Here is a 12513-nt window from a genome sequence, read left to right as displayed (position 1 = left end):
GAAAGAGAGAGGTTGAGGGGCAAGTTCTTTTTGACAGGCCGGGGGGGGGGGCGTTTTGGCACACATTTGCGGGGCACCTTTTAAATGACACGCTCTAAAAGACTTAGGAAAACACTACGGAAACTTTCGAATATCCTGCTCGCTACGTTCGCGTCATATGTATCTCGATCATTTAAAGTTCGCAAGTTGACCAGCCGAAAGTGGGGAAGCAATTATTGGCACGCCATTTCAAAATGTTACCCATCCGGCTCATAAGTACTGCACAGCCCCTAAGTGTTCTGTGCAAAGAAATATAAATATATACAAAGATAAAATAAATATGCAAGTAAAAAATGAAGATACCATTTCCAATTTCTCTCTATTATACTAATGGTTGGGCTTGTCTTCACACAAATGGCTTGTTTTCAAGACAGACGACACAATTATGCATAAATTATGTGTACATTTTATGAACTCGCCATCGAAAATACCAGGGAAGTCCCAGAACGACTACACCAATTTGACCACTGAACATGCGGAATATTGAGTAAGTACATGGCTGCGCAATAATTATGAATCCCGGAGAACAATTTCAAAACGGCCTGTCAAAATTGCTTGTCTCCACTCTTGACCTGCCAAAATTGATTTCCCCCTCTCCGGCCTGTCAAAAATATTTTCCTCCTGTCACCCCGCCCCACTTTGCACATCCCATTTTTTGGGGAACCCAATATGCAAACTTTAAATAATCTAGATAATAATTATGATACGAGCATAACGATCGGGAAAATTAGCATATTTGAACGTTGCTGTGGTGTTTCCTGGTTTTTTAGACCGTTTTATTCAATAAAAGGTAAACCTTCAATTAAGATGTGTGCCAAAAATCATTTCCCCCCTTTCGACCTGCTAAAAATGCCCCCACCTTGGCTTGCTAAAATGTTCTTGCCAAACCACCCCATCCCATTTACCTACAATCAAGTGCAAATTTGCTGGGACACTTTCATAGTTCAATGACCCTCCCCGCACCCCTTATTCAATGTTGTATACCAAACGCCTCATTTTTTAAATGGCCTATATTTTTGCTCCAACATTGGTTGGTGGGGAGGAGGGATTCGAAATAGGTTGGAAACTATACAAATAAAATATCACATGGTGAACTTCATATGACCGGTTTTATTGAACAGAGGGCGCGAAATATGAACAAGTGTCCCAGGGAAATTTGCACTTGATTGTATTGAAGAAGACAAAAATAATCTATTACTTTCAGTAAAATTACCATAACTCGCAAACGCGTTGCTCGAGTGACATGATTTTTTCACTAATTTAAAACAAATAACATTGCGCATATTTTGGTTACTTTAATTGTCATTTTTTGTCAAACTAAATATTTTTAGGTATCAAAACGCTGTAATATATGCATTATTTAAGGCATATTTGACACATGATTGCTATTATAAGCGCATTATCTCAAAATTCACTTTTACAACAATTTAAAACTAATCAAAATTAAATCATATTGGAAATATAGAGTACAATCAGTTAAAAATACCTACTGAAATAACAAAAAAAATCATAAAACAAAATTAGTTCATTGATAAATGTAAATTGGCAACATAAAGGAAAAAAGAAAAAAGAAAGAAAGAAAGAAAGAAAGAAAAGAAAGAAAAAGAAAGAAAGACAAAAAGAATAAAAAAGAAAGAAAGAAAAACAGCATTACATGGATTCGAACTCGAGATCTCGGGGGCGAGAAGCAAAGCCAGTAACTATATGCCACCGGGAGACTGATGACAATTGCACTTGATTTCAGCGTATTTAATCCTATCATTGCAATGCTACTGTATTGTGTTATCGAGCTTCGATCCAATGAAATCATCATTCATTAAAACTCATGTTTTGGTCGTATTCAGCATTTATCTAACGTATATTTTGAATATACACGGTCACATTATACATACCTTCCTAACTTTGATATGTTTATTGGTAATTATTCCTCCATTTAAGCCAAATGAGCACGGTCTACCATAATGTTAAATAAATATATATTACTTTTTAAGTTATATTATTCTGGTAGACCGTTATTGCGTCATTAATTCTTGTTATAAATAAATTCGCATGAATAACAACAGCTCAACCATAGTGTAGTGGTTTGCTTACTGCCTTCTGATCATGAGGGCTACGGTTCGAAGCTCATTGTCGCCGATATGTTTACTTTTAAATTCTGCTCTTTATCTCTTTTTTTTAAAATTTTTGAATACCAATAATAAGCACATTTAAAATGCGTAATTGTATATAATTGTATATACACTTTTTGGCATGGCATTGTTACGTTGAATTAGCGTGTCTGTGATGGGTAGTTGAAGGTCTATATTAAAGAGTTTAACGTGCATTCCGATAATAGCATTTGAAATAGGGTGATGAGTTTGAAAGATCAATGATGAGACAAACATCATGATTCTGTTCTATTTATTTCTATATTTTCTTAATTTCTTATTTGGTTTGCTTTTATTATGTTTGTAAATTCTACCAACGGAGAATTTATATGTCCACTCTAATATAAGCAATCAATGTGTCAAATATTCCTTGAAAAATGCATGCATTGCAGGGTTAGATATTCAAAAAAAATGTTTATTTCAATAAATTTTTTAAAAATTGGCTAATCATGTAATGCATAATGAAATTATCTTGACATCACTGAAAAAATTATGAAAATCGAGCAACGCGTTCGAGAGTTATGGCGATTAATAGATTATTTTTTCGCATCCCCTATACAATCAAGTGCAAATTTGCTGGGACACTTTCATAGTTCAATGACCCTCCCGCACCCCTTATTCAATGTTGTATACCAAACGCCTCATTTTTTAAATGGCCTATATTTTTGCTCCAACATTGGTTGGTGGGGAGGGAGGGATTCGAAATAGGTTGGAAACTATACAAATAAAATATCACATGGTGAACTTCATATGACCGGTTTTATTGAACAGAGGGCGCGAAATATGAACAAGTGTCCCAGGGAAATTTGCACTTGATTGTAGGGCCGGATTTACCATAGGGCCAGATGGGCCCGGGCCCATGGCCCCCAAATTGGCCTGTGCAGTGTGCATCTTCTATTTTAGCTGAGAAACACCATGTTTTGGGCCAAAATAGCCTACAAAAATTGCAAAATTGCGCGCTTTGTGCGCACTGGCCTATAATATAGCAAAATCAGCTTCAATTGGGGCTAAATTAGTCTAATATTGAAATGTTTCGCGCGCTTCGAGCGCAAATGTCTTAGTAAGATCTAAAAAACTTGCCACTTGAGTGCACATGCCTTCCTCACGGTGCGTTTGGGGCCTCCAAATTTTGGCCTGGCCCAGGGCCCCCAAAAAAGTAAATCCGGCCCTGCATTTACCATCCCCCAATGATCATAATTATTGCACAGCCCTTAATAGTAAAAAGGTTGAATGTATCGAGAGAAACGAATGTACACATCAATATACAGTATCATCGTAAAGTGCAGGACTTGTTGTTGTTGTTATTTTCCCTTGCTGTTCCATTCTTGTGACCCGTCTCTCTGCTTTTAACTGTTTCAAATCACCTGGGGATAGAGTATGTCCGGTTGGTCTACGGAATAAAATAACATTAAAATAATGAGATAAAACAAGTCGAAGCATTTTCACTTTACCTTGCAACCAAAGAATTTGGTAAAGAATAACAACATTAAAATTGGACCGAAATCGTATTATTAGGGCTTTAAATCTAAAACAGTTGAAGTGATTCATTTCATAAATCTGAACTTCAACTTTAGAACTCTACAGAGCCCAAGTAAGTTTTCATTGTTTTGATGACTCCATGTGTGTGAAAATATTGGATCCAAAACATAATAGTGATAAAATTGTGATAAAATTGATGTTTACGCCCAATATTTATAGTTTTAAGATACTGGACGAGACGTAGTCGATTCTAATATACAGCTCGACCAATAAATAATGGACTCAATCGATCTAATTTTATATCATACTTGTTTATCAGGTCAAAAAAACATTGTTTGCTTGCCCTCCACCGACCGACCCAAAATTGGCCAAAATCAGGGTAGGCCCTTTAATTTTTTTTTTTTTTTTGGTTTGGTTTTTAGTTTATAATTTTAATGGTTTGTTATTACTTTTTCTGTGTCTAAATTTCATTTCAAAGCTAAATTTGGGCAACAACATTTTTCTTAAGTAGAAAATCATTCTGTAAACTCATTATAACATTTATATATATCCATCCACATGCATCAATGTTTCCAATAAACTTGGCGTTATGATGCTTGTAAGTATCAGTCGTTGAAATTGAATGTATCATTCCACATGACCAATGTTCATTGCCTACAGGTCTATACAGTAGTGAGTCATTAAACAAATATTTTCTTGGCCTATAGTAGTAACTATAGTAACTATATGTGGCCGTACACTACGAATGAGCCGTAAAGTCGGCAAAATTTGCGTAGAGGTCGTATTCATAGGTACCTCAATTTGGTGTGACAAGTATCTCATTTGATAGCGCCAGTCAAACACCTTTTAAACCAATCAATAATCCTATTGCTGAAGAGGATAATTAGCTTCTGCCTATTTCTATAGCTCTAGTATTTGTTTGCTTTGGGTAAATCTTTTTTTATCTTTCCACAAGACACAAAGTGCCCTGTGCTTTTATTTTCATTATATATTTTCAAAATCACAAGAATCAATAAAAATCACACAAGAAAAACCACAAAAAATGCAGCATCAATATAAAAATGTTACATCATATAAAAGTCTTTACCAAATACATGTAATTTAACACTGTCTTCAACACAGCCCAGTACATACACAAAAACAAAATTAAAAGTCAAATCTCCACTTTTTATAATGAGCAGAAAGTTTACCCTTTTTTTTAGCAATGTAATACTCGGTTTCCCTGTTATTTTTAATATATACTCTACAAGCAATAAAAGAGGGCTTCTTATTTTGAAATTTACACAAATAAATATAATATTTTACAGACAAGCATAGATATGTAAGAAAATCGTCTTTAACAACCCCAAACACCTTTTGGTAAATCTTGTTCAAGTGGTGGGTTACAAAGCATTGTATTTTGTATATGAAGAGCTTTGTTGCAAAACCCCTTACATCCACTTTGGACTTTTTGAGAAAAACAGCTTTTTTTAATTGTGCAAGTATTACTTGTTCGATTTGATTCAATTTGGGATTGGATAAAGTGTTGATGAATAGAAACTAAAAGAATAGGTTTGGGACAATTTTCAAGGCTTCTTATTTATTTTATTATTTCTTTTATATCGCACCTTTTGTGGATATAAGGGGTTTTGCAACAAAATAAATTTACCCCTTTTCTAGAAACCACCTTTGCGATCAAATTTGAGCCCATTTGTTTGCACTACATTATGTAACTTGACTAATGCTTTGAAAATCAAAAAGAAAAATTGAAATACCTCATTTACTTTTTTAATTATGAATTTTTAATTAAATTCGGGAAAATGGCATTTTTTGGGTATTTCCGAAGCTACACCTTTTGTTAATTAAAATGATTTTTCAAACATAGTGACCCAAAAACAGTTCCTTTTGGTTTTAATAGGTGAAGAACATTCCAGGCTACCATTATACATCAAAAAATTTAAAACAAAACAATTCTATATTCATTTTAAGTTCAGATTTCCCGAAATTCCCTAAGATTTCCCAAACGGGAAATATGTGATAACTCCGGAAGGGAAGGTAGTATGAAGGTCAAACAACCACCAAAATATGTATTGTTACCCACACTATAATATTATGCCAATAACTCAATTTGGCCAAAAGTGGATGTAAGGGGTTTTGAAACAAAGCTCTTCATATGTATAAACAACAATTAACATTGAGAGGACATTCCTGAACCTCGTTGACTTGGGGATGATTTGAAATGACCGCCAATTATGACTGTTTGATATTTATTACCAGCAATGTGGAAAAAGAGACACATGCAGAACCGAAAAAGGTACCATTTTGTTGAAGGAGCAGAGTTCAACAAACCATAACCCCGCTTCTGGATATCGTTTGAAGTCAAATGATATGCCATTTTAAAGCTTATGATATGTATTTTCTAAACACGAAATAAAACAAAATTGACCGGACAGACTTTACGGCTGAATCGTATTGTACGGCCACATATGTTAGTACATGTAGTGACGTAACATGATTAATTACCATAGCAATGGGTCAAAACAATTTTTGAATGTATTGCCCCGCACTATAGACGCATTCCTACACCTCAATGGCAGCCATAGCTGTGGGTCCCGCGGCTCCATATCACCTAAAATGTGAAATGAGGTGATCTTGGAGGGCATTTTAAACTGCATTCTATCACCCGTGTTAAATATAGACAAAAGAATGATGACAGTTCATGAGTTTACAACACAAAAGAAATGTAAATAGCGTATTGTTATTAAAATGATGGTCTGACCTTGCTAGAGGGCGCTAATAATGCCTACAGACAGAGCTTGACTCGAATTCTATGCTGGGTTAAAGCACAGATTAAAGTACCTTCTCTGGTTGGGTTAAATGCGCAATTAAATACCTGTTGTAAAAACTGGTTAAAATCATTGTAACCATTCAATTTATTTTGTGTAAACTTCAAGTTTGATAGAATTCTATTAACAAAATATTGAATTCTAACAGATAGATGTGGAGATGGGTGAGGTCATTAAATAATGACCTCACCCCATATTCTCTTCTATACTGCGCCAATAAAGTATCCTTACAGTTGGAAAAATAATCACAATTTCAAAACTGAACATTATTTGGGTAAATTTGTTTTTTTTAATAAATGCACTATCTAATCTTGCACATTATGACACCACATTGAATCCAATGTGACCTCTAGAAGTAAAGTTACAAGCAATTGAATAGACGAGGTCCAATTTTAAAAGTGACAAACTGGCCTATACAAGGCGTAAAAAGATTCCAACAAGCGAAACAAAGAGACAACACAGTTTCTTCAATGAAGCGTTATTTAAAACAGTTTTTATTTCAGTTTTTACTTCTCTATATTTTCATAACTTTCATTTTATTTGTCAGTTCTTTTGTTTCAGTTTTCTTTTATTCCTTTTGTTTTTAAATTAAAGCCAAACGCATAAATTAGCCATTCACCACTCTCAAACCAGATGTCTAGTCTGTGGAGTTTTGAATAGGCCAGTTTGTCACTTTTAAAACTGGACCTTCGTCTAATCAAATGCTTGTAACTTTGCTTCTTGAAGTCCGTTGGATTCAATGTGGTGTCATAATGTGCAGGATTAAATCGTGCATCTATTAAAAAAACAAATCTACCCAAATATTGTTCAGTTTTGAAATTGTGATTATTTTTCCAACTGTAAGGATACTTTATTGGCGCAGTATATAAGAATTTTAGGGGAGGGGGACGTCCACCAATTTCCGCCTCCTATGGTATCGAATGCTTAGAAGATACCTAAATTCGCTGTCGTAGTGCACGTTAGTATTACCACTGGTTACTGCTCCAAGCCTGGACTCCCACACCTGTTCCGAATTTTGATATGACATAGGCTTTGTGTTGTGATCATTTCGATCAGTGGTTCGCAACCAAGAAAGCGTGATGCAGTTGGCCTAGCAACGATCGTATTCTAACGTGCACTACGACAGCGAATACGAGTCCCTGTGATGTGTATATAATATAAAATGAATAAAGATACAGTGAACAAAGTAATTATCTTTTGTTTTAATTAACTTACCGGTCTTTGTTTACTTTGTAACGAATGATCAGTTCCAAGGACACCGCAAGCGCGGCACACGCAGCACCAATTGCAATAACTACCGCTGTGGAAAAATGGAACACTAGATTTTACCATTGCGGAAAAAGACAAGAATATGCTTGATAAATCATGATTAAAATTCATGACAAACATTATCTTTATGCCATATGCCTTACCATTCCGTGAAGAGGTTTAACTTTATACGTTAAAAAAGTATAAATTTATGTGAAATAACACCGCTTGCATTCAGGTCCGGATTTACCTTTTGGGGGGCCTGGGCCAGGCCAAAATTTGGAGGCCCCAAACATGCCATGACCGAGGAAGGCATGTACGTATAATGTGTACTCAAAAAGTATTGGTTTCCGTATAAGATCGACAGTGTCGGCGGAAGCATTAAATCTAGAGAGGATATTTGTACACGAAGCGCGCAAAAAAATTAAATTTCACACCATTTTAGACCATTATTATGTTTTGATGTTTGTTCGCATAGCTCGACCAATAAATATGGGCTCAATCGATCCAAAATATGGGCTCAATCGATCCAATTGTACATCAAAATGAAGATGAACTGTCTTATTTGAGGGGCTTTTCGTGCACACAAGTTACTTGGGCCCAAAACATTGGCTGAAAAGGAAGATAAACAGGGGAATTGTGGGGTCTCTAGGCCCGGGCCAATCTGGCCCAATGGTAAATCCGGCCCTGCTTGCATTTTACACAATACTCCTTGGAGTAAAACTGCACCATCTTAAACAAAAGCGTCGTAAACGCCGACGAGTACCTCTACAGCTTTAGAGATTCTTGCCGGCTTTTACGACGGGTATTCATGCTACAGATTGAACGGGTACGGGTTCGCCGGCCGACAAGAATAAATCTGTCCAGCATTCGTCAAAATTAGGTCTGGGAAGTCTTCAGGATAAAACCAGGGATATATGAGACAACAACTCATTGCATGTAGAATACCTCTTGCATAGTCAGAGATACATTTTTACTGACGGATGTTTGACTGTTTTATACATCTTCCGAGTTAAGTGTCAGAAGGCAAACCCGTTGAAACATTCAATCTGTTGTAGATGTCTTCTTTCAACATGTTAGTATCTCAGTGACATCCCTTTGTTTTTGCTTGACTTGAACCTCTTTATAAGATCATCGTCACACCTGTCACACAATGGTTACCTAAGTACTGTATGATCATTCAGAAATTAATTTGGCACAATTTACACTGGCCATCATCAACTCACCTGGACTGACGCACTCGGAGTAATCACAGTTTCCATTAACTGCAGGTGGTGGGTAGGTACCAGTGTACGGTAGTTCCACTACCAGAACCTTTTCATCACAATTATGTTCTATGCGATCACCTGCTGATGACTTCGTTACACAGAGTGTGTTCACAAGACTCAAGGCGACTGGATGTGCATAAGAGTTATACTCGGCAAAGCCATACTGAATGGCGCTAAATGTGGACTCGTTTGAATACCCTCTAATATGGTGTGTCCCAGATTGAATATTCATTGAAACGAAACAAATACCTGATAGATCAATAACATTAGGCTCGTGAATATCTATGAGTGGTTGATCGTCAAATGTGATGTTGCTTAATTGGTTGCAATCTGCAGAAATGGTGATATAATTTGACATCCACGTCTGGTCACGTGTCATGTCATAAGTCGCAATATTTGCAGACGTTACTCTGTGTTCTACAGCAGGAATTATTGTCATTGACGGATCCCCTGTTATATTATCAGTATCAAATCCAGTGATGAATTGTGACAGAAGAACTGGTTTATTGGCAACTGCTAGTGTACTTTCGTTATTTGGTATCGTAAATTCATGATACTGACCCGGTTTAAGGAGCACACTCCTTGGACCTATGCTCACTTCTGTTCCATATCTAGCTGCCATCACTCTGTAATGATTACCAATCTGCATACTTCGTCCTGGTATAGGAGTTAAAGCAAATGTTGTTCCCCATTTGTTGACGGGTATGAGCTGTTCCACTAACGTATCACAAGAGTCAATGCTCACATCAGGGATAAATGTACATCTATTACCGCTGATGACTGCAATAGGCTTGTCTGACATGATTTTGGTTCCAGTAAAGTCGCATTCCCTGCAAATTAATTGCCTGACCTTCAATTGATCCAGTGAAATGGTTACTGGTAAGCCTTTCGGTGTGATCCGAGTCGCTATCTGAAGTGGCACTGTCGGTGTGATGGTAATATGAGTGTTATCTTCCAAAGCAATAAGAGCAACTTGAGACTGTGTCCATGGTACATATGTCATGACGATGTACTCCTTGCCAAGGGTTTCAATCGGCAATGCTAGAAATCCATCCATTGAGCGATGATGTACATCATTATACACCTGGACTGTAATATCTTCGTCTGATGTCACGTAGACACAGTCTTGAATCTGATCCTGATATTCGGCTGTCAATACCACTTCCTTAGGGAGGGTTACATTTCGCGATTCTCCTGCAGGAATGAACATTGTTGCTATTGAATCGGTGTGAAAGAAAACACTAACGTTAGCATTTTCAGCTTTTGATGTTATAATCACGGTAGCTTCAAAATGTGTAGCGTAGTTCTCGGGAATGGTAAACACGAACGCTTTACCTGCATTGTTAACACGTTCTGCAAAAAACAAAACAAAACGATATAATAAACATTTAATATCACTAAAATATGTGACGTGTCATGTCAAAAGGAGACACTTTTGGGAAGGATCGTAAATTGAGAAATAGCCAAAAATCTGCCCGGGGTGATTTTTTCACAATTTGGGTTTGTTGCGAATTTGTGATGTTATTATTGTTTAAAATATTGTCTGGGAGTTTCAGACCGGAACATAACTGGCATCTTGTATTTTTTGAGACATTTTCATGGTAATTCCTACTCTCAACATTGTCAATAATATTTTTAAAGACCGATATCTCGATTTCCAATTTTATAATACCATAACTTACGAACTCAATATCTTCGCTTAGGAATGTCCGATTTCATTGGGGAAAACGGCGCTGTGGAGCAAGATATCTCTTCATTTACGATATATGTAAAAAACTCAATATTGATAACCTGCCCAAAAGTGTCTCCTTTCGACATGACACGTCACATACGATCTATGCCAGGGGTACAGGGATCTCACCACTAAATCATGATAATAGCCCAGTCAAATTTAAAAAAATACCCACCACTAATTGCAACGGATTCCATTTTGCATACGTCCATCTCCCAAAAGCTCACACAAAAATATATCAAAAGTCCCCAAAAATCCAAGTAGTGGAACAGTGCCAATATGGCCGCTTTAGACCAATGATTTAGCAGTTATGAGACCCAAAAGTTTGCACAATACCAGGGTTAATTGTAATTATCATGATTATAGGCTAGTAAACTTAAGAAAAATAAGGGGTTACAGCACCACTAATTGCAACAGAATCCATTTAATCAGCATTCATTTCAGAAAAGCATATTGTTACGAGTCGTACTTGACTCAAGGCCAAAATCACCTTTTACCCGAACTCACACGAATACACAACACAAATACACTGTTTGATTAAGCTAACAAAATCTGAGTCTTTAATTGAAAGCAAGTTATGCTTGGTACATATAACAATAATTGCACATACACAATAATCTAATATAATCACTCTTTAACTATTTAGTACTTAGCCAGCATTCTTCTTCTTGGTGATTATAAAGAGTTCTTGCAATGTTCTGGACGGCTGATGTATATCCGTATTCTCTTGCCCTGCATGGGCATCTTATACCCACTAATGTGACGTATAGACCCACACACACGTCACATACACAAACCCACCCCAATATGTGACTTGACCTTGACCGTGGTGACGTTTGAAAAATGGTTTTAAAATCTAACTTTTGGCTTCCATTTTCCTCCCTCCCCTCACGATGTGGGTGATGGTGGATATTTGTAATGAGTGAACTTTGTCTGCAGCTTAGGGAACAAGTGATGTAATGAAAGATCAAGCACAATTATCAATAATATTCTCATCATATCCAATGTTTTCAAAAATGCTGATTATATTCAACTGATCCTTTAATTCTTTTGAGTAGTGTATATTGCCGCTCTATGTTACAGAGAAGATGAGAAAGTTCTTTGGGTGGACCCCTCAAAGCGTCAGATAAATGGAATCTATTAAGGAGTCATGTAAATGCTTTCTTAGATGTCAAGAGTTTGTCCTGGAGACGATTCTCGCAGAGTCATTGATGGTGGACGCCTCAAAGCGTCAGATATGTGAAATCTAATCATGCTAATATGAGTCATGCAAAAGCTTTCATAGGTGTCAAGAGTTTGTCCTGGCACAGATCCTGGTGGTCCTGGAGACGATTCTCGCAGAGAGTCATGGATGGCAAACCGTTCATTAGGCTTCATAAAACGTAATCTTTATTCATGTAACCAATCCACCAAACTTACAGCATACAGATCACTAGTCCGGCCGCAAGTTGAATAGTCCTCGTCCGTCTGGGATCCGCACACAAAAAAGATAGACTAGCTGGAGAGAGTGCAGAAAAGAGCGGCACGATTCAACCTCAATGATTACAAATCTAACTCTCCCGGTTGTGCGACCCAGATGGTCAAAGATCTTGAACTAGAGCCACTCAGCACCAGGAGGAAGGCTAGAAGACTCTGCGTATTTCAGCAAGCAAGACTAGGTGACCTGTCCCTGCCCATCGGAAACCTTCTACAGCCCGTCCAGCGCGCGCCAGTCGCGGCATCATCATCCAGAATCTTATTCAACCATATCAGCCAATAAAGACTGTTACAAAAAC

The 12513-nt window shown here is 37.0% G+C and overlaps 1 protein-coding gene across 2 annotated transcripts; it reads right to left on the bottom strand.

The window, feature by feature from the left end:
- Positions 1 to 619: 619 nt before the first annotated feature.
- LOC140147675 (uncharacterized) lies at positions 620 to 10355 on the bottom strand. 2 transcript variants are annotated; one of them, XR_011858385.1, is made up of 4 exons: positions 8965 to 10355; positions 7706 to 7790; positions 3365 to 3576; positions 620 to 944 (listed from the first exon to the last, which is right to left on the bottom strand). XR_011858385.1 is itself a non-coding variant. In XM_072169445.1 (3 exons), exons 1-3 carry the CDS (start codon positions 10214 to 10216, stop codon positions 3444 to 3446), a joined length of 1470 nt encoding a protein of 489 aa, XP_072025546.1. In that variant the 5' UTR covers positions 10217 to 10355; the 3' UTR covers positions 3121 to 3443. The 2 variants fall into 2 exon arrangements, 1 of the variants encoding a protein (XP_072025546.1); XM_072169445.1 differs by lacking the exon at positions 620 to 944 and having other exon boundaries at positions 3121 to 3576.
- Positions 10356 to 12513: the final 2158 nt, after the last annotated feature.

The sequence above is a fragment of the Amphiura filiformis genome, chromosome 3, assembly GCF_039555335.1.
Source record: "Amphiura filiformis chromosome 3, Afil_fr2py, whole genome shotgun sequence".
In the NCBI taxonomy this organism is placed as follows: domain Eukaryota; kingdom Metazoa; phylum Echinodermata; class Ophiuroidea; order Amphilepidida; family Amphiuridae; genus Amphiura; species Amphiura filiformis.
This window is presented reverse-complemented; position numbering and strand designations above follow the sequence as displayed.

Bases quoted from the DNA above. Each gene is read 5' to 3' on its own strand.
- LOC140147675 (XM_072169445.1), bottom strand. From the start codon at position 10,216: ATGTTCATTCCTGCAGGAGAATCGCGAAATGTAACCCTCCCTAAGGAA. The intron at 7,791-8,964 runs GTGAGTTGATGA...ATTTTTCCACAG, and splicing joins CTCCGAGTGCGTCAGTCCAG to CGGTAGTTATTGCAATTGGT. The intron at 3,577-7,705 runs GTAAGTTAATTA...TTTATTCCGTAG, and splicing joins TACAAAGTAAACAAAGACCG to ACCAACCGGACATACTCTAT.